General features: G+C 41.3%; 1 protein-coding gene across 10 annotated transcripts in view; it reads right to left on the bottom strand.

Moving 5' to 3' along the window:
- Sorcs1 (sortilin related VPS10 domain containing receptor 1) overlaps window positions 1-23,047 on the bottom strand; it is a 474,759-nt gene that overhangs the window by 150,847 nt on the left and 300,865 nt on the right. For all 10 annotated transcript variants that reach the window (XM_078052770.1, XM_078052650.1, XM_078052432.1 and 7 more), the window contains exons 4-5: window positions 19,270-19,428; window positions 5,161-5,234 (exon numbers count right to left, since the gene is read on the bottom strand). In XM_078052770.1, coding sequence (XP_077908896.1) covers window positions 5,161-5,234; window positions 19,270-19,428 — 233 coding nt within the window. The remainder of the gene's footprint in view (window positions 1-5,160; window positions 5,235-19,269; window positions 19,429-23,047) is intronic.

Here is a 23,047-nt window from a genome sequence, read left to right as displayed (position 1 = left end):
TAGGTTGTTAGTCTAAAGATGGCCGTGTCCACCATTTCCACAAGATGGGGAAGGCCAACCTGAGAACGGACACAAGGTGGGGGAAAAGAACTGATAGATAAAATCCATCATTCTTAACAATGTTATTACTGACAGTCATGGAGCACTTGCACAAACAAGTCTTAGGTACCCCGCATGAAGCATCTCATTTAATGAAGGAGGTATTAATAATCCTACGCAGGAGAAAACTGAGGCCACAGAAGTGACTTAACTTCTCCTAACCCCCTACTTAGCAAATGGCAGAGCTGGAACTCAGACTTCAGTGTCCCTGAGGCCTTATTCTCCAGGCTGTGCCATCTCCGAGTTCAATGGACTTCTCACATGGGAAAGAGAAGACCACTACTGCTGTCAGGTAAATAAAAAGGACATCTATTCCATTAATGGAACTTCTGTGCCAAAATGCGTTTTCTATGATGTCCTGTGTCAGTCCTGGAAGCAGTCTGAACTCCTTGGAAGAGAGTTCATATTTATGGTAGTTATGACAGCAATTGCTGTAATAAGATAAGAATGAGCGGTTTTATCTCATAATTATTTGACAATTGTCATTTCAGGGGTGGCATGGCTATTGTCATCCCCAAATAAAGATAATTCTGAAATGCATTAGGTGATTTGGAAAAGATAAGATCTCATCTTCATTTTTCCTCTATGGCAAGTGTGATGCTATTACCTATGATCTCTTAATGATTCAGTGTAGCACAGAGAAATCCCTCTCAAGCCTGTCTATACTTCCAGAGCCAAGCTCCAAGCAGAAATGATTAAAGCAAGTTTCTTTTAATTAAACTTGTCGAATAATCCTAAACAGCCTTTTAGTTTCTATGTACTTTGAAGCAACTGTGTTCCAGGAATGGGTCTAATAGGTATTTCTCTGAAGGACAAGTTTTCTGCTGGCATCAGGAAGTAGCTCAGAGTCAGAACACAGGCCATGTGGGCAGAGACCAAGAGACTTCCATCAACAGCCATGGCACTGTGCAATTTACAAGATCTTATCCCTTCTCGGAAAAATACACCCAAGCTTAAAGAACTTAAGGGGTCCTTTGCCAAGTCCAGTTGGAGAAATATACAGGCAGAACTATGGCCAAGGGAGCTTTGAGTATCTGCCACTCATCTGCCCAAGTGAACTAGACGTCCAGGGCTCACTGCTCCAACCCAGAAAAGAAGGCCAATAGGCAGAGGCAATAGTGTCCGCTGATTTAGGAGAGCATGGTCTTTGGAGACAAACAGCTCACATTTAAATCCTGGCTTTTGCTCTTTCTAGCTGTGTGACCTTGGCCAAATTACTTAATCTTTCTGTGCCATAGATTTCCCATCTGCTGATGATAATGAACAGCTTCCTTCAGAAAGCTGTTATGAGGATTAAATAGCTTACGTCTGAATAGTGCTTATCACACTGCTAGGGCTTGAATGGAAAAGATGTGTATTTTTGCTCCCAAAGGAAAAGAGAAGGAAGTTTCATTTACTTTACTTAACAGACATATTTATTAGGATTCATATACAATAATGGGAAATGCTTTTATAAAGATAATAATTTTTGACATTTGGTTACCATGGCTTTGATAATAAAGCTTCCAAATAGAAGACCCCTCTTTTTAAGGAATAGATAGGAAAGGACATGGTCTATTTATCTTATAGTAATGCTATGAGCAGCTAAGACTTCCAGTGAGGTATAAAACATTGTGCATCATATGTCACATACAGCGGCAATATTCTCATCCCAATTCCTTTTCCTTGTCTGTCACAGTAGTCAATTTTTGTTTGTTTGTTTGTTTCTACTGGCAGGAACAAACCCTGTCCAGTCCTCTGAATGGGTACCATCTTCCCGTTAGTGCTGGGTACCACATACACATTTGTAGTCCCTTAGAAGCCTGACTTGAGTAACAATTGGTCCCTGGTAACTCTCCCATTGGCAAAGCATTAAGTCCATATCTAGGAGGAACTGGGAAGAGTCCTTTCATTTATTTCATTCTTTCATTTATTTATTTTCTGAGACCTTTCTCTGTAGATTAAACACCAAGAAAAGGAAGAGATTGTTGTTTTTTTTTTTTTTAAAGAGAGAGTGAGAGATTGAGAGAGAGAGAGAGAGAGAGAGAGAATTTTTAATATTTATTTTTTAGTTCTCGGCGGACACAACATCTTTGTTGGTATGTGGTGCTGAGGATCGAACCCGGGCCGCACGCATGCCAGGCGAGCGAGCTACCACTTGAGCCACATCCCCAGCCCCAAGGAAGAGATTGTTAAAAAAAAACAAAAAACAAAAAAACTGACATTGTAAGTTTTAGGCAAAATTACACCGAGATCAAATGGTGTCCTGAATAAGAGAGGGTGGGATGCTAACCAGAGGAGGGAACCTGTGGAAGCAGCACAGCTGAATTTCTGGCCCTGGGAGGGGTCAGGTCTCAGGTCTCCCTTATCAAGAGGAGCAGCAGGAAAGAGGTGAGTAGCTTCTTTGTAGCAAAGGTTTCTTTGGGTAGAAAAATTTCATTTTGAGAGGTGTTTTATGGTTTAAATGTGAAGTGTGCCCCCAAACCAAAAACTCATGTGTGAGACAATGCGACAAAGTTTAGAGGTGAGTTAGCTTCCACATATTAGTGAAAACATTTGACCTTTGGTTTTGGGGGATTGTCTTATTTAACATGATAGTTTAAAGTCATTCTTCTTTATGGCTGAGTAATATTCCCTTAAGATGACTGGGTTATGAGAGATTTAACCTAATCAGTACATTAATTTTCTGACAGGGATTAACTACATAGTAACTCCAGGCAGGTAGAGTGGGCTGGAGGAGGAAGGTCCTTAGGTACAATGCTTTGAGGTATATACTCCGTCTACGGTGAGGGGAGTCTGGGTCTCTCTGCTTTCTGGTGCTATGTCCTGAGCCATGTTCCTCCACCATGCTCTTCCACTATGATGTTCTGCCTCACCTCGGGCCCCAAAGAATGGAGTGGGGCCATCAAGGGAGAAAGACCTCTGAAACAGTAAACCCCCAAATAAACCTGTCCTCCTCTAATTGTTCTTGTCAGGTCTTTTGGTCACAGAAGCTCAAAGGCTGACTGCAGCCACAGGGGAGGAAATGGTATCAGTCCATACAGAAGTCCCTCTGTGTGATCTCTGAGGCAGTTTATTTGCAAATGGCTTGTCTTTCACTTTTCCGGGCAGTTTCATTTGCTTTTTAAGAGATTTCTCTAATGCAGTTCTCTGGCTCTCAACTCCCACAGGAATGTTAGGGCAGTGTTTGGAAATGAGAAAGATAAAAATGCATTCCTCTTAGAAGTTCCTCTAGAAGGAGGGGAGCTGGCATGGAGGTGGGAGAAGTTATGTGCCTCATGGAGGCCATCTGCATGTTTTGTCCTTGGAGGCAGTGTGGCCCCAGGAGAGGGCAGGGAGGTCCTTCCACTGCCCTGGTTGCAGGGAGCTCATTCTCCTTAAAGGTCACTGTCAGATGATTCTGGACAATGTGAGCAGGAGGCCAGGGGATATTACACTGGTCTGAGCAGGTCACTTGTAGCCCTGTTTACAGCAGCAAAGGCCTGGAAACACGGCAGATGATTTTTCCACAGTCAGATTAGCCAAGCTGGGGCCCAGGGAAGCACATATTTTGGCAGAAGTGTGAATGTAAATTTGAAAGGTATTGATAAGTTAATATTAAAATTACAATAAAATGTTCCAAACTTTGCTTTTACTTTGCTAGGATCCAGGCCCTCGGAAACACAAAAGCCAATATTATGTTATTTCCCTTCTTTTTGAGTTCAAGTTCAGCCACCCATTCCCACAGAGATCACTGCTAATTTAACTAAGGAAGGTTTAAAAACAAACAAAAATCAAGCAAAAAACCCCACTGTTTTCTTTGCTTTCTTTATTTCTCATGCTGTTCTTTCCCCGCCTCTCCTCCCTGCTCCCGTATCTCTTGTTTACCATATATACATCCCACCAACATATGTAGCTTATTTTCTTTTTTAATTTTTCATGGTGTGAGGTTTGAACCTAGTGGCGCTCTACCACTGTGCTACATCCCCAGCCCTTTATTACTTCATATTTTGAGACAGTCTCACTAAATTGTCCAGCTGGACTCAAACTTGCAATCCTCCTGCTTCGGCTTCCCAAATCATTGGGATTGCAGGCATGTTCTACTGTGCCCAAATATGTATATTTTTTCAATAGTGTTATGATTCATCTTCCATATATATTCTTAAAATAAAACGATATGTAACTATTTTAAACACAATAGATAACAATATACTCTAACAAGTGAGGCACAGATAGATCCTTGTGAATAAGCAGCATTTATATGAATGCAAATACCTGTATTTGTGTAGGTTATGGGCTGAATATTTATATCATCCCGAATTCACATGCTAAAGCCCTCACCTCGACTGTTGACTGTTGTAATAATACTTGGATGTGGGGCATTTGGTGATCATTAGAGTTAGGTAAAGTCATGTAAGTGAAGTCTAAATGATGAAATTAGTGTCCACAGGTGAACAACAAGAGAAAGAAGAGCTCTCCTGCATTCCACCATGTGAGGATACAGCCAAAAGGTAGCCATTTGGGAGCCAGGAGGAGGACCTTGCCAGGAACCAAACCTGCAGGCACCTTGATCTCGAGCTTTCTGGGCTCCAGGACTCTGTTTAAATCTCCAGTCTGTGGCATTTTGTTACAGCAGCCTGAGCAAAGTAAGACTATCTAAGTATACATGCTTGGTAATTCAAAGACTATTTCTGGAAGGCTAAACAAGAAACTAGGATGACTGACTGTGTCCCAGACTGCAGGAAGTTCCAAGGACCTGAAATGAGGAATGAAAAGATCTACATTCACACTAAGTAAGACCTACTTATTGGAATATGCCATTATATGTATAAAATGCTTTTTAGTAATAAAAATCACTATTTCTTTCAAAATGTCTTTCTCATAGACTCATCAAAACATAACACAGCATCACATACAAAGTCCCCACAGCTTTCTAATTTCAATGACCCATTTTGGGCTTATGAAGAAATTTGTGACACAACTTTTAACATTCCCCAACAATGTTGACTGCCCCAGTGTCACACCTGCTCTCAGAAGGCGGGAATTCCAATGCTCATTTACTACACAGTATCTTAATGTGCCAGAGGGTAAGGTGAGACTTACCAGTAGAACCGATTTGGTACCACCCCTTCTTGGATAAGCTGCCATCTTCTCCCAAACTCGGCAGAGCTGTATAACTGTAAAAAGAGAGAGAGAGAGAGAGAGAAAGAGAGAGAGAGAGAGAGAGAGAGAGAGTGAGAGAGAGAGAGATATCATGAGCCCTAGGGTACACCAAATGCACAAGCAACAGTTTTCACTTTTAAATCACTAATAATAATACCTGCCATTCATTGAGCACCTGCTACATGCCAACCAAGTGTTCCAATAACTCTCTCTATTCTTCACATAAATTCTACAAGATAGATATTAACAAATACCTTTTAGAGTTGAGAAAACCGGGGCTCAGAAGGGTTAGTTGACTTGTTAGAAATCACATGCCAGAAAGAATTGAAATCCATACCATGTTCTGCCTGGAGATAAAGTCTGGGGTCCCACTTGACTTGGCATCCACAACACTGTGGAGACTGGAAGGTGGAATATGTAGACTTAGCTCAGTGTAACCTGTACCTGACTAAAGTGATAGAAAGGCAAGGCCTGTCCCCCAGGATAAAGGAAGGGCCAAGAGTTGGCAAGGGATGCTTCACAGACTTAGTGGAGAACTAGTTGGGACATGAGTGAATGGCAGGATTCAAACTAACAAAAACAGCATTACTCAAGGGGAGCGGCATGGGTCAAAGTGGTGAGGTGGGCAGGGACCCTGGATGAACAAGCCTGGTTTATGTAAATGAGTGCAGATGAGCATGTTGAGGGCATCGTGGAAGAAGCTCTGAACGTCACATTAGGGAGACCAGACTTGATCCTGCAGCAAGGAGGAGCCAATGCTGGTCTTTATGAGTCACCAAAGGAACCTCAGGTTATAAAACAGCACTCCATATTGACTAAGCTTTTACCAGAATCAAGTGCTTAGCATGCATTTTGTGTTAATGCATCGCTCTGATAAATGAAATTATTTTGACTGTTTTACAGATGGCTCCACAGCTGGTGAGATTTAAAATCCACTTGCTACACTGCTTTAGTACTCACCCAGGGCAACTGCACAGAGTCCCTACTCACGATGGGGATTGGCCCTCATATAGTTCATCTCTCAGAATGTCTTTTTCCTTTTTTTATGGCTTATTCCTCATTGCTCCTTGACATTCCTGCTCTGGTAGTCTTTCTTTCATACTGTGATTTTTTTCTGCCCTGAAAAGCATCCTCTGATGGCATCTCGTTGCTCTTTGAACCCCAGTTCCCATGGGCACTTTGTTACTGATTTGGAAAAGGTCATTCAGAGCATCTCTTTTCTGCTGTGTTCCTGGTCTGTAATGCACCTGCCCCTCAGTATTCCACCACGGTATCTGCCGGCTCCCACAGAGTGACTGGTGAGTCACACTGCACTGAGCACCGTGACCGCCCAGCTTGCTCATCTCTGCCCAGCCTCGACACTCAGGGGAGGGTCAAATGACTCACCAAGTGACTCACCACGGCTGTAGATGCACCAGGCGTGACCGAGGAACAATGCATCTCAAGAGAATATTTACTGACCCTTTAAGGAACCTGCTATGACATTGTGTCCATTTGATCAGAACACAGCCTGACTCCACAGAGGATGCTACTAAGATGAGCAGCTCCATCAGATACAGCTGGAGAGTGTTGGAGCATCCAGGCAAGGAGAATCTGTGGCTTTTTATTTCAATGCACATTGTATTATTTTTTCTTTGCTCATCATTAGATTTCGGATCTTGAATGTCTCCCCAAATCCCATGTGTCAAAGGATTGATCCCAGAGGGACCCCACTGAGAAGCACTGGAACCTCTGAGCCGTGAGGCCTCCTGGAAGTTGCTGAGGTCATTGGAAGCATCCCCTTGTTTTAGTCAGCATTTTGCTGCTGTGACCGAAAGACCTCACAAGAAACATTTTAGAGGAGGAAAAGTTTATTTTGGGGCTCATGGTTTCAGAGGTCTCAGTTCACAGATGGCCGGCTACATTGCTCTGGGCGGGAGGCAAGGCAGAACATCATGGCGGAAGCGTATGGCTGAGGAAAGCAGCTCAGGACATGGAACCAGGGAGACCAACGAGACCGCTTCACACTCCAGCTCCAAATTTCCCTTTTACCTGTTCTATTTGTTTTTTTAAACCTAGACCTACCCTTCTTCATATGAGCTTAGGGTGAAGAGAGTTCACACCACTGTAGTATGCCTATGTCTATATGCAAAACCACGTAAATATCTATGTTTACATGCAATACAAACGTAACAGAGTCAAGAGGGTTCAAAATAATAATTCCGTGTATGAAGCCTAGACTCACGTAGATCCTGTAAAAATCATATATAAACTCTAAGGGCTCATACGGTTACTCCCAGGAATTGCCATCCCTGTTCCCACAGATAATTCATCTCTGTGAAGGATCGTTGGGTGCCAGCATCTGTGTTTTTTATTTTTTCCCTGTCTTTGTAAATTTATCACCTAGGCTTGGATTCAGAGCCTGTGGACCAGTCAGGTATGTCCCATGATATTTGTTCATATCTTCAAAAGGCTGCTTTGTTATTTGTGAGCATCTAGAGGTCCCTGGAGCAGTGGGTATACAAAACAATTCAATAAACCAAGCCTCTCTCATTCAGCTCAGTGACATCCATTCCAATTCTACCTCTGGAAAGGTACCCTTTGGTCTTAGTGGGTGGGCTTTCTCATCCTCCTACTCCCACCTAGGCACATTCCCCTCCTCTGCCTTTACCCAGGCCGACCACCCTGCCACAGGTTCCTTCAAGCCTTGTCTGCCTTGATGCCAGGTTTTCTTTCAGGCCACATCAAAGGCTGCCTTCTTTATAAACCTTCACCTACCCATGAAGATTCCCACTGGCCTCATCTCCGAAGACCTGTGATTCAACAACAGATACTAGTGAACTACAGATCCCATATTTATATTTAGTTTTTAGTCATATTTAAAGAGAGCCTTCTAATAATGTAAGGTAGGAACTTCTTCCTATATAAAATCATGCTAAAGTATCTGAGAATACTCCTGCTTTTTTAATGATTGCAATGTTTTTAGATTTCATGAATTCCATTCTTCTGTATGTATAGATGCCTAGAGCACAGTAGATAATGTGTGTGGGGGGGTTGGTTCTGCACCAAGTTAAGCCCCCTGTCATAAATCTACATAGTAAGGAACTCAGGTTTTTCAGCAGATGGATTATGGAATTAGAGGAATAAGCTTTGCTTCCAAGGATACATGGTTATAGTCTAATATCTTAAAATTAAGTCTATAAATATCACTGCATTTGAAACTCCTAAAGATTTGCAAGTAGAGTCTTGCACATTCACCCTAAGACAACATGGCTCTGTGTACCCCACCTACGACTTCAAACATTTTCTCCCTAAGAAATTAATTGTCCAGCCTGGCATTATACTAAAACTAACTCTCAGCCATTCAAGTTAATGTGTTAATTAAACCTACAGAGTCTGACAGCAAAGTTCTCCTCCGCAAAGAAGGGAAAGGTATGAAAGCACTTTCCCCACTGATTCCATCTCAGCTGCCAGTGGAAGGCTTTTCGTGTAGAACAAGTCAATGTCCTTTAATAAAATTCATAGTGTTGGCAGCACCTAAATAAGATTTATTTCCCTCCCTGTCTGTGTCTAGCTCCAAGGTTTCTTTTGACTGTCAGAAGACAGAATGGAGAACTATCATTACTATCTGTCACATCAGAGAAAGCAGCAGCAGCTTTCTCCAGCATTGCCAAGAGGAACAGAGAGAGAGATTAGGAAGAGAAAGAAAGAAAACTTGAGCAAGTTTTAAGAGGGTAATGTGCATCTACTAATGCTTTGTCATGCATCCCAAAATGCCATTCACAGAAGGTATTTGTTCCGATCCTGCAAATGCTGGTACAAACTATGGGAAAAGAATAGAAGAAGCAGAAATTTTGAAAGGGGAATAGGAAAGGATTCTGGTTAACTAAGAATAAAAGGCAGAAAATCCTTCTTGTCTAAAATCATTCTGCGATATCTGAGACCACTTCCCTGTCTTTGTAAATATAACTTAATAAACAAAAACCCAATATTCATCCACGTTCAAGACCTATTAGCAGTCCCAGGGCCTAAACCTCCACACTGTCATTGTGCTGGTCTGGGGCTGTCAACACTCCTCCTTTCTGTCACATTTCTCTCCTGAGGTTTAAAAAAAAAAAAAAAATCTCACGTTGACTTGTTTTCTCACCATCTGCCTTTGTGTGCTATAAGAAGAGTGCAGATAAAAATAGACTTAATTGTAAAGGATGCAACTTTAAGGGTTAGTTTTGATGTGAGTTTATAACCAACTCTCAGGCATCTGTGGCGCCCTCTTCAGGTGGCCTATGAAGCTACAATTTGGATGCTAGGGACAGTCAAGAGATTAAATAGAGGAGTTACAAAAGGGGACTAAAGAGCTTGAATTCGAGAATGAATGAGATGCAGTGTCTTTAGCTATAGCAGATTAATATGGGGTGAGAGAAGGCGGTATATTAAAGCAGTTTCCTCTCAGTTCCCCCCAATCTTATTATTCACATATTGGTTAAAACCCTAGAAGAATGGCATCTTTTTCCTAGTAGAAAGAAAATTCAACATACTGTATTAATGCAAATGTTTGTAATTGTCACTGTGCCTGGAAGGTCTTTCCAACACTCCTAAATCGAATCAGGGTATCTTCTCTTTTCAGATTGTTAGATATACAATATAAATTTTCTTTTGCAGCTACAAAATTGTTGCAAAGACACCAATTCCATAGGAATTGGTCCAAGGCAAATTGCTCTGAAGCTAAGAGTCCTGATAATATGTTTGAAGTCTCTGGTTGACAGAACGGGATGCTATTCACCACAAAGCTTCCTGAGGTAACTTCCCTAAGTCAGGGGCAATTTCCTGGGAATCTGCCACACAACTCATGGAGAGACTTCCTTTGGTGGAACCCTTTCTGCTGTTGGCTCTTTTTGAGGTTGCCTGCTCACTCCTCTTTCCTTCTCTGCCCTTAACATTTGGTAGGCAGTGGGGAGATGCGAATTGCATTTCTCAAAAAGGCTGACAGAAAACCCTGCCAGTTCTATTTATTTGCCTCATCTTAATTCTGCCCCAGGGATGGCCTCAGAACAAAGCACTCATCTACCTCATGGCTCTCGTCTCTCCAGTCCTCTCTGCTGTTCCTGCATTCTTTTTAGCAAGAAAGAGATAGTACCTTAAGGACTTCAAATAAATTCCTAATGCCAGGCCTGAGGCATTGAAAATACCCAGTTTTTTTTTTTTCCTTCTGACTCAATAGACAGAAAGAGAATCAGTCCAGAGAAACACAAAGTCTTCCAAAGTATGTTCTGATATTCTAGTTCCACAACACAACTGAGAACCAGAACTCTCAGTAAGGGAGAACCAAAATCGACAGCTCCTAAAATGGTTCCACAAACTTTCGCTATGAGCTGAGGAGTGTTTATCATGGTTAGTTGGTATGGGCCATGTACAGTGAGACAAACATGATGGCAATCCCAGATGCCACCTGCCCCTCCAACCCAATAGATGCTTCTCTAAGAAAAAGCTAGCTTATCAAGGATATCATAGACAACGTGTAGTAGTGTATGTACTTGTTCAGAGTGCTTAAGGGGGAACTTGCAAAATCTTTCAAGGCAAGCATTGAAGGACGATGAGAAGTTCTAAGACAAGAGATGTAGAGAAAAGTGTTCCAGGGGAATGGATCAATGGAAGCAAATGGAGCAGCAAAACTCAGAATGGTGTTTTTTTGTTTTTCTTTGACCAAGAGAAGAGAACCAGTGTGGTTGTAATGCAAAATGAAAAGTGACGTGGGAACTGAAGCTATAAATGGATCCTGGGACCAGGTTGGGTAGGTACAAGCTTGCCAAAATTTGCAGGGAGCTACTGTAGACTGAATACAAATATCCAGTCAGCAAGGTCAAAAGGTGAGAGCACTGTGGCTGAGCATTCGGGCTCTGCTGATGCAGGGTGAGCAGGAATGGTGACAGGCTGCTGGCTCCATCAACCCCTCCTGAGGCAGGATTTGTCAAATCTGACAGAGGCCATTCCTCAGCTGTCACTGAAGGCTGTCACATCCCCCACAGTTGGGTTTGGCACTCTGAGGATTGGGGGAATAGATATATGAAACTGGAGCTGACTGAGAAGGAGAAGTCAATATATGATGTTGGGCCACTTTGATTTGGGGACATTTCCTGTGCACCCAAATCCAGGGGTATATAGAAAAATAAGAAGATGGAATCTTGCTTGAAACTTTCAAGAACTGACTAAAAAGTGGCACATGCAAACATATACCTCTATTTCATAGCCTATGTTGGCCTCAGCATAATTTTGTCTGTTCTAAACTTTTTTCAAATCATGTGTTTTAACACATCCATTGCTCCTTGTTCTTGTATCCCATTTCTTTCAAATCATTAGGAACAGTAGATTAAACTGTTCCAAACAGTAACTGAAAAAACAAATAATGATATAACCTGTTTAAACATGGCATCTAAGTTGAGTGTTGGCCTTCCCTGTTTGCATATGATGGCATTTCAGCTCAAGAATTTGTTTTATAAACAATGTTTGGGGTTGACATTTAGCAAGCTCCCTGGTTTCCACTCTAATTGCCAGTTTTGTACTTGGATACTTAAATTATTTACATATTCATGAGATTAGAAATCAGCCTGGACACTGGGAAATTTCAAGCACATGGAAATCTTGCCAGACCAGCATGGTATATAATGCTCAACATATTTTGTCTGAATAATTGAGTGCCTTTTTACTTAATGCAGTGCCTTGGGGAGACTTGATAGTATAAGATAGATATCAGTTTCCTAAGTGTTTATGCTTGTGCAGAAGCCATTTGAATATCCCCACAGGTTGAAATTCAAGGATCCATTCGTCTTTTATCTCCATCTTACCCTTTTGACATTAAAGGGTTGCTAGGTCTATTCAAAAAGAAATAGAATTACTGTGAAGATAAATTCTTGGGTATTTAATGGTTTGATGTTATTATAATCATCAATAATATTATCCATGCACTGTTTACCAGTTCTTCTTTGTTCCATTGATCTGGTTCCATGGTAGCTTTTAGTGATTAACTAAAAGGTGTTCAGCACTGAATCAAGGTGCTATATCTCCCATCCTGCAAAGACACTGAACAAAAGCAGTGTCTGGCTAAGGCAGGCTTGTGGCTAATTGTAGTACAAGCTTCCCAGGTCTGCCTCATCTCAAGTGTTGAAATAGTACATTGGTTAGTATGTATGTGATGTTTGCTCTGTGCCATGCTCAGGGTTAGTGTTTTACATTCATTCTCTCAGGGTCTTCTAACAGTCCCATGGAGCAGGTACTGTTACTATTCTTCCCACGTTACAGGGGGAGAAACTACAAAGTTACATGACCTACTGACCGTCATACAATCAGGGCAGAGTAGAGAGGTGACAGCCTTATCACTTTGCGTCTATTGTGTCTCAGAGCTGACATCTCACCTGCTTCCATATTAAGTAGGCAGCATTTCTCAGGGAATGTCCATGTCCATCATTCAAAACTACCATGACAAGTGTTCCCCCTGCACTAGGACCCAGGAAGGATCAATTAAAAAGAGAAAGGAACATTTTATTTTTAAAAAGTAGATAAGAAATTGCTTAAATAAAATCTGAGGAACTGTACAATGAGAGAGAGAAAGAGAGAGAGAGAGAGAGAGAGAGAGAGAGAAGTGAGAAGCTAAAAGTAGTTCTTTTAAATTTACTTCTATGCAAGTAGCTGAAATTCTATCATTGGCTACCAAACACATTGGCAGTACATTTTTCCTTTTCTACCAATATATAATTTTAATTCAAAGTCAGCTTCCATCTACAGAGAGAATGCCAACTGTTCATATTTAAGGCTTTCATTATTTGTGAACAGAACCTCCTTTATCGAAACCTGTTTCCTCCCTTCAAAATCCCATTTTCATTTTGTATGTTTTAAAACATATTTATCAAAACCTTAAAAGTTGAGGCCCACATGAAGACGGATGATTTCTGTATTTTTTTCATAAAATGTGATTCTTTGAAATTTATGGGAGACCAGGGGAAAAGCAGGTTTCCTACATAGAATTACTTGGAATTCTGCCTGGTTGAACTTCAAAATAAATGGCACAATATAAATTTGTGAATATTCTAGAACTGTCACCAAAAAGGCTGGCCCAAAAGGTTGTCCTAATAGGCTTTGTCCTCTCTCCACAGAATTGGTCACTCAATTTGAATAAAAAAAAATAAGTAAAGCACCCACACACAAAAAAGAAAACAAGAACAAAACAAAAACAAAAAGCAGGAAGAAAAACAACAATAATGAGAAAGATGGACAGAAAAAGTAAACTGGGGACTAATATGATGTAGTCAAGGAGGTTTATTTGACTTCCACACTGTTCAAATTCAAGTTTTTGAGTTAGTTGTAAATGCTTAAAAACCAAGAAAACACCACATTATGAACAAAGCAGGATTGCTTCTAATAAATGGGAAGGTCTGGACATTGGCCCCGCCATCCTCCAGCCTCCATGGAGAGGAGCAGGCAGGAGCCTGGCACTGCCCTTCCCCTTCTATATGAACTCTCTACACATTCCACTCGTCTCCATCCAGCCCCAGAGTTCTGGCCTGTCTGCAAAAATTGATTTCATGGCTGAAATGGTCTTGGGCATCCACGAGGGTAGGGAGAAGCAGGGTGCTGCTCTGGGCCGAAGAGCAGGCCCTTAGCTGGTGGTTAGGTCAGCAGAGCAGCTGGGAAGGAGGAGGCCTGGCCAGCCTGGATGAGGAGACCAGTGGCCTCTCCTCCAGAGCTTGACGCAGCGGGAGTCCTGGCAGTCCTCAAATTGGCTTCACAGCTTTACACTTCTCTCTTTACAAACTGCTCCTCCAGTGTAAACCCTCACAGAGACGCCAAGAGCCCAGTACCCGCATGCTCCACAAAGCCGAGGTATATGCATATTCTTCTACTTTTCCCTGTTTTTCCCCCCCTTTACAGTCACATCTGCTCTTTGTTTTCTCTCATTTCAAATGTTTCCCAACACATCATGTTTAGTGAGGTGTTTAAGACAGACTGAGAGATGCCGTTGGAGGCAATGTTTTATAGCACAGTTTGTACACTAGTTTATTGCCAAATTAAAATAAAGATGTAATCTGGCAGACTCAGCCTGCTGCTAAGCCTTCCTTGGGTGGTTTCCTGTATTGAGGCAAGAAAGTCGGGAAAACGAGCAATGAAGTAAAGGCCTGTGTCTCCTTTTTCCTGTCTGCTTCGTTTCCAAAGACAGAAACAAAACAACAACAAGAGCAGAATGTTCTGTTTGCCTACTGTTTAAATTACATAAATAAACAATAAATAAAAGAGCAAGATTCTCGTGCTTCTGTGATAAATGCCGTGGATTTCTTCCTGTGGTTCACAGTGGTTCATTGTGAATCTGAGGGGCATGGTTTCCAAAAGCACACTCTCATTTAGATCCTCAAAAGGTCAGAGTATTGCTCCTATTTCTGAACAGGTAAGTCTGAGGGCAGGGCTTTATAGCAGTCAGGCTATTTCTTTAACACCTTTAATAGGAAAAATAATTTACACTTTTCCCTTCAGTCATTCTTGGGGAACCCACCCATTTAAGAGAGCATTTATCTCCATGCAACAGCACCAGTGGTTGATTTTATATGTCAGCCTAATGGGGCTGAGAAATTCCAGATAGCTGGTAAACCTTATAGTTGGGTGTGTCTTTGAGGGTGTTTCCGGATCACAGTAGTATATGATTCAGTAGGTTAAGAAATTCCACCTTCCAATGTGGGTGGACATCATCCAGTCATTTGAGTTCCAAAGGGGTGTTTGCTCTCTCTTTTTTTTTTTTTTTTTTTTGAGCTGAGGCATTCATTTCCTCTGCCCTCAGAAACCCACATTCCTAATTTTTAGGTCTCTGAACTTGGATTTGAACTTACATGATTGGCACTCCTCCCACCCCCCACCCCCCACATCCCACCACTACCCAATTCCCAAGCCTTTGGACTTGGGCTGAATCACACCACTGGTTTTCTTCATTTTCCCAGCTAGCATAAAGCAGATCTTGGGCCCTCTCAGCCTTCATAATTTCATAAGCCAATTTTCACAATCTCTCTTTTACTAGTTCTATTTCTTTGAAGAACCCTGGCTAATGTAACCACTTAGATATTGAATATCACCAATAGATTTTTCCCTCCAAGAAAAACAACTAAAACATTAAAATTTTCCAATTTTGAGAAGTCTGAGAACATTAAACCACACAAATTTATCCTTAATTAAAAACCACTTAAAAAAAATCTGGCGTCCCATGGAAGTGATGGCCAGCAAAACTCTTAACTTGGGCCAGTAAAGACAAACTGCTCAAGAAAACTCTTTGAGTCCCTTATAATGCTCACATCAAAAAGCCTCCACTGGGTGTTCAAGGCATCCAAGATGAAACAGCAGGAGCAGAGCCTGCAGTCCATATGGGCTCTCTTCAGGCCTGAGATCCAAATTCTGTCCTTAGGACCTAAAAGATTCTCATTCACTGAAGTACAGAAAAAACAATGTCAGAAAATACAGGAGAAAGAAATGTGGAGAGGTGTTTAAAGGAGAAGAAAGAAAGAAAAGTAAAAGAAAACAGCAAATAAGAAAAGCCAGGAGAGAAGACTTTGTTCTCAGGTAAGTTCTGGAGGAGCCGCTATCCAACGAGGCATTTCCAAGAGATGGCAACTCAGCCGAGAGTTCTGTTCACTAGTTTGATGTAAAACAGCATCCAGCTCATTGATACTAGAACTGAGGATGGGAGTTCTTAAGGAGCCGTCACTGAAACCCTGATGAGGCATATGAAAGAAGAAACATTCTCCTTTGCTAGGCACATACAGCCACTGACCAGCCAACATCAGCACCGACCATGCTTGATGCCCACAGCTACAGCTCATCAGTCCTAACAGCCCCATGGTCCACAAGTGATTGCCTGTTCTGATTTCCATACCAATGACCCTCCTGAGTGACCACAGTCCCTCTCCACTTGACTCCAGACAATACCACCATTAGCCGGTGATGAAGCCTGCAGCCTGCTCCCCTCTCGCTGATGCTTCCAGCTTCATTCTGTGGCTCAAGGCTCGAAAGACTGAGTCTTGGGCTCCTTCCATATATATTATCAGATGATTTATCCTTCATTCTTTCTTGCAGAAACAGAAAGGTTGCAGAAAAACGGGCTTCTACCCATCTGTACACCTCAAAATATCACCCTTGAAAATGAGAACCCTAACAAATTTTATGGAATCATTTTTCCATTCATCGGGCATCCACAGATGATACCAATTGACCATTTTCCCTTTGAAGAAATGTATTTACTCCTCAGATTTTTGAATCCTTAGCATCATTTAGAACTCAGATGAACAAGGCTTCTTTTCAGCTCTAAGATGACAGGATTCATTGGGTCTGTGGTGACAAAAGGTATCTTCTGTTCCAGACTTTCAACATGTGAAGCCAGCAGTATACCCATCATCCTGACCAGTCTTCTTGCTTTGGACCTCAGTTCCTCCTTACATTAGCATTTTAGCCCTTGACATCCACAGGCTGAACATATCATTATCCTGACCAAAATTCCCAAAGGCTGCTAATTAGGAAAACAAAAATTATTTATGCCTGCACAATCAGTTAAAAAATGAAAACTAATCAAAATTAGGTTCTAAAAGAGTGTGTGTGTGTGTGTGTGTGTGTGTGTGTGTGCGCGCGCGCACGCATGCACGCACATTATAATTAGCTTTACCAAACTTTGGTTTTAGCCAAATACACAATCCTGTAAACATGGTTTCCAAACTTTATATGATTATTTCTGATATTCCTCATATTAAAAAAATGTGCTCCTCTCAAACAGAAATCTGATGTATTCACGAAGGTCCAGGTGAAGTCATTTCACAAGACTTCAAAGTTACACATATCACTAAATCTCCATCTCCTCAACCAATTACATGAAATCATTCAGCTACCCTGATTGTGCAGCCATTATGCCTAAGTGAGGGCACTGACTTTTTAGCCTCTCTCAGGCATCGTAAAATCATATGTATTAATTAAGCTCCTTGATATAGTTATTATATACTGACATTACAACCACGCAGAGTGTCTAAGACAGATGTGGAGTCTAGTATTTGTGGTTTGTTTCAAACTTGTTGGAGGAGCATCTGCTAATATAATTACCCATACAAACATATTGGAAGGTAAAAGAAGTCATCACTAAAACTATTCACCACAAAAGGCTGATTTGGGATCACAGTCTACGTGCCCTACCTCCTACAGGGTCGTCCACTCTGCCACAGAGAGCTCACGAGGCAGTGTTTGAAGTGATGGGACATGAAGGGTTACATTTATAGGCATCATTTCCAGCAAAATTGCAAAGATGCAGAGTTTTCACTTAGCCAGGTAAATCTGGCCTTCACTGTGCCTCTGGCATCAAGGGAAAAAATTAACCAACTGTCGAATAAAATTCAATAACCCAGTGGATTAAATGACTAATACTCTGTGTCCTGAGCTGCTCAGCCCTCATCTCTGTTAACTGAGCCTTCTTGGACCAGATGCACTGTGGCCTGACTCCAGGAACAGAATTGTGCATTCTGCTCAAAGGCTAGCCAGGCTGCTCAAGAGGGAAAAAAAGGACTAATTGTAAATCTTTTCTATTTTTAGGCGTAATGTGCATTTTATTTGGCAGTAAGGGCACTATGAATAAAACTCCAATCCTAAGATGTTCATTTGCTTCCTCCAAAATGCTCACATCAGTAGAGACCTTGGGAAATTGCTTATACCATTCCTCTGCCTTCAGAGAAAACCCCCAAGTTTGATGCATGCTCAGACAGATTAAACCCTGGAATATCCTCTCAACTCATGCAGCCAGTACTTCTTTCAATATAGATAATTTCTAAGATGTGACTCCTCTAAGGGAATCCTCAGTATGACTTCACTGAATAATACCATTTATCCTGTTTTCCCTTTAAGTTTCATGGCTATAGTCTCTCTCATATTTGCCTATGCATATATTGTTTCTTTTAGTTTTAATTTAATTATATCTGCCATTGCTAACCTTATATCTGAGAATGCAAGCTCCCTAAAAGCAGGTGTTATTTGCTTTTTTTTGGTGCATATGTAGTACATAGTACCTTGAATACAGTATGACATTTATGGGGCACATGCATGTGCACACAAATGTAATAAATAGCATAACCACATCTTGTGCTATCTTAAGAAGTGGAGTTCTTCCCACTAAGTGAAGAAAATTCCTGAGGTCACTGGGTTCTGAGAAATACTACCTGTGCACATTATTGTTGTTCTCTGGTCATTTCTCTCACTTGTTTTAGCAAACCCTCAGCGCCCTTCTTTGCATTTGTGCTTCCCTGTAAGATTCTGAGCAAAGCTATGAATCCTTTACCATGAAAATTGATCACCTACCCATATATATAAAATAGTCTCCAATTCCAGGGAGGAGGCCAGTGGCTCCTGACAACCTTAGAGATCTGCTATAGTTTAGATGAAAAAAATGTTGCCCAAAGGTCCACGTGTTAAAGGGTGTATCCCCCAGGCAGGACTACCGGGAGGTGCTGGGGATATATATAGGAGGTGGAGCCTAATAGGAGATCCTTAGGTCATCATGAGGATGCTCATGAAGGGGACTGTGGAACCTTGGCCACAACTCATGCTTTCTTTCTTTACCTCCCGGCAGATGAGATAAGAGATTTTGTTCTGTCACACCCCCTGCAGTAAGGTGCTACCTTGCTGGAAGCCCAAAGCATGGGGACACCCAACTAGAACCTCCAAACTAGAACCTCAAAAACTGTGAGTCAAAATAAACTTTTTTTTCTTTTTAAGTTGATTATCTCAGTAATCTGTTACTATGACAGAAAGCTGACTAACACAGCATCCAAGTGAAGAACTGCTTCTCCAGTGTTTTGTCTAGAGTCTAACCTGTATTCTTCATGCTGTTTGAGATGTTCACTTGAGTTAAGCAAGAAACCCAACATCCTCTTTGCTTCCCCCATATCTCACTGGCACAAAGTTCAGGCTACTGCACAGAACAGAAGCAGTCATCCAGATAAAATACAGAGGTGATTATCTAGCTTTTCCCTGGAGATCTGGGCACCAGAGTCTCAAGAAAGTCACGGTGCTCACCTTTTGGTCTTGACTGTATGCCAGAATCCAGTCTTCTTGCTTTGGGTGGAAAAGCAAGCTCTGGATGTAAAAGTTCAGCCGGTACTTTTGATACGTTGCCCCTTCATCTGAGCTGATCAATAAACTGCTCTCAATCTCCGGGTCTGTGAGTAACATAATCTGCAGGAAGAATGGTGGGGAAAAGAGAAAAACAGAGAGGTTATAAACTTATAAAACTCGAAAATGAGCTAAAATTTTGACAAGGGAAAGATAAGAGGCAGGTAGAGAATTCTTGGCCAAAGATCTTCACTCTGCCACGTTTATGCTGCTATTGTGGATCAATGCCATCGAACCGTGAGAAATGAAAGGGGCAGTGGAAATAGGTAAGGAAGGGAAAGAAAGGAAGGACTGCATTTTCTTCCATAGGATTCCTTATTTTTTTTTCTTTTCCTCTAGTTACTCCTTCCCCTGCAATATTTCCTATGACTTCCTTAATGCCAGTGCTTCTTCATCTGGCCCCTTAATTGCTCCATTTGGCACAGTAAATGAGCAAATGGTTACTGTCTGTTGTGGGAACTGAGAACACAGAAACCCTATTGTTGTCTTCTTTTTTCTTTCCTATCCCATACACCTTCATTCCACTTCCACAGTGTCCTTGTCATCCAACCCTCAACCTGATTTTCTGAGCCTTGAGTCAAAATCTGGCCTCATGAAACCTTTCTCTTGGAATAATACCTAGGTTATATTTATTACATTCTAACCTCCTATATAAGTTATTTGTTATTTTCTTTTTCATCTCTATACCTTCTGCTAGAACACAAGATCCATGAGAATAGAGAGATTGGTCTTTTTTTTTTTTTTGGTCTGTGGGCAAAAATGTGAATGAAATTTCCATGAAAGCATATTTGCACTTGGTTGCCCTTCACAATTTTTAGCCCAGGGGCTATAAATATGCACAATTCACAGCTTCAGATATTTTGCACTCACTGGGATCCTCAATCTAGGCTGGAGCATTGCGAATAGTCCACAGTAGAGCAAGATGAACGAGGTGCCCTGAAAACAGCTTTTATGCCTCTAGGGATATATGATAAAGTACCTCCCTCACCACCCTCTGTGGGTCTCCTTTCACTCAGTCGAAGGGCATACCTAATATCTCCAGAGACAGGGCCTTAATGCTACACATGGACTTCTTCCCCATCAGCTTATTAATTGACACTCTCCGAGTTTGGTTGAGAGAAGCAAGAAAGATGTGCTTAATGTGCGGCTCTATGAAGAGAAATCACTGCAGCCCAGGGTTTAAAGATTACCAGCCAAGGATGCGGCAGTTTCAGGAAAAGGGAGAGAGGAGACAGAGTGAGAACAGAGCCATGACATGAAACAGCAGGCTGCCCGGCAGACACATACAGGTTTCTCAAGGATTCAGAGGCAATCATCTTAAAACCTAAGAAGAGTTTGTATGATCTTTGAAAATGGTGTGTTTCTTACTACAAATGGCATGAAGTTTGCATTCCAGGCACATTGTGCCTAAACTCTAGGTTATTCAGGATAAGCTTAAAGTTTCTTGCTATTCTTCCAACTTCTTCTTGAAGAAGACAAAAGGGATGTACTAAGGTAAGGAGAAGGTGGTAACTGTCAGCCATACTCCAGACAAAACAGGAAGCATGCAAAGCCGGAGTCTAATCCCCTCTCATATTCAGTGAAGCCACTGCCTGTCAACCATAAATTCTCACAGTTACAGGTTTATGTGTCTCACACTCACCAAGTAGACTGCTTCCCTCACTGGATGGTTGACAAGAGCCATCAGGTAATCTTCTAAGTACAAACTCACATCGCTTCATTAAACACCAGTGCATGCATTAAACAAGACTATTTAGATGGCTCCTAAATTTACAGAGACATTTCCAGGTGATTTCATATTTATTGGCACATAAAAGCTGTCATTCTTCAAAAAACAAATAAGTCATCAAATGATCATATTGCCTTGTATGACTAACCACAATTAACACTAATTTATAATAGCCTTTTGCACTACTGCCAAAAAGTAATTTTCATGATAATATGAAGCAGCTCAATTTAACAGAGTATCTATTGTCTCAGGCAAAGTAATGATTTTCCCCTTGATTTCCTAGTTATCTGTTAACCAGAAATATGTTTTCCTCTCTTCTTCACCACCTGCTTCACTTGACAACTTCATAAAAATAAAATAATTAAAGCTAGACCTATAGCATACACCCAGTCAAGCTGATTATTATTTATCCTCTATTTTAAATATTTTATATTCATCTATACTCTAAGGTACACAGACTGTGTAAGATACTTTGTATCTAGATAATTGTGATAGTGGTGAAATAATGCAAATATTTTCCAATATATGGATAAATCCCACCCTCTCTATATAGCACTCACATAAAACCCTCCATTTGTGAATCTGACATTCTGGAAATGACGAAAGAGGGCAGGAAATTTCTTCAAACCATATATATATATATATATATATATATGTGTGTATGTCAGTACAACGCAAACTTTCCAGTGGTCCTTCTTTCAAGTTTCTGCTCAAATCTACTCAAAACAAACAAGTAAATATGGATCCACTTTTGTGTGATCATTTCTTACTACACAAACAACTTGGTTGAGACTTCCAGTAGAATCCAAAACAAAAGAAAAATAAATGGTACATGAGCCTATCCAGCTAAACTACAAGTATTTTTCCTTCTTCTTCTTTAATCACATCTTTATGTCATATCACAGATAAGAGATCTTTATTCTGAGTTTTTTCATTGACCAAAATGATGTATATTCTTTTTCAACTGAATCATAAGTGCACACACATTGGCATGCCTACTGAGTATAAGGTATTCCAATTTCTTCATCTCAACCTTTAACCTAACTAGGCTATTATTGGTACAGGGGTTGGTATGTACTTAAATTCCCAATGAGTCCTGGTTTTGCTAGCTCAGGATGGCTCTCATCATGGTTTGGATACAGAGAATCCCCCCCACCCCCAAAGCTCCTGTTAATGCAGGAATATTCAGAGGTGAGATGATCAGATTGTGAGAGCCATAACCTAATCAGTCCATCCTAGTTTGAATGGACTGACTGGGTGGTGACTGTAGACAGGTGGGGCATGACTGGAGGAGGTGGGTCACTGGGGGCATGCCTGGAAGGTTTCCCCTGGGGCCCTTCCCCCTCTCTTCTCTGTCTCTGCTTCCTGGTCTCCCATGCTAAGGAGCTTTTCTCTAATGGGCCCTTCCCTGTTGATGCGCTACTTCATCTTGGGCCCAGATCAATGTAGTCAGTCATCTATGGACTAAGACCTCTGAAATCATGAGTCCCAAATAACTTTCCCTTTTCTATGTTTTTCTTATTGTATATTTTAGAGCAATGAAAAACTAATTATTACAGCTCTCTACTCTCTCTGGGCTGTTCATGTGACTTTGAATAAATGATGTTTTGTTGCATTTAATCTTCTGTATTCTGGAATATGATGAAAGTAACAGAATTTTAGTAGAACAAAGGAAAGGCATGAACCCAAGCTCTGCACATTCCCAAAGGGAGCTCCCTAAAAGGAGAGGTCTCTGTTGGCCAGGAAAAAGCTTATTCCATAGTAGGTCCATATATCATTGTAAATGAATAAAAGGATGAACAAGTAAAGGAGTGAATCCTTTCATCCCTGGCTTCTGCTGAATGCAGCCCAGGGACCCTGTAACACTGTGAGTCCAAGTTCTCTTGAACAAGTCTCCACTGTTTGATGTGGAAACGAGGTGGGTGAAGACAAGAGAAAGAGACTGCTTTTAAC

The sequence above is a fragment of the Ictidomys tridecemlineatus genome, chromosome 1 (assembly GCF_052094955.1).
Source record: "Ictidomys tridecemlineatus isolate mIctTri1 chromosome 1, mIctTri1.hap1, whole genome shotgun sequence".
Lineage (NCBI taxonomy): Eukaryota > Metazoa > Chordata > Mammalia > Rodentia > Sciuridae > Ictidomys > Ictidomys tridecemlineatus.
This window is presented reverse-complemented; position numbering and strand designations above follow the sequence as displayed.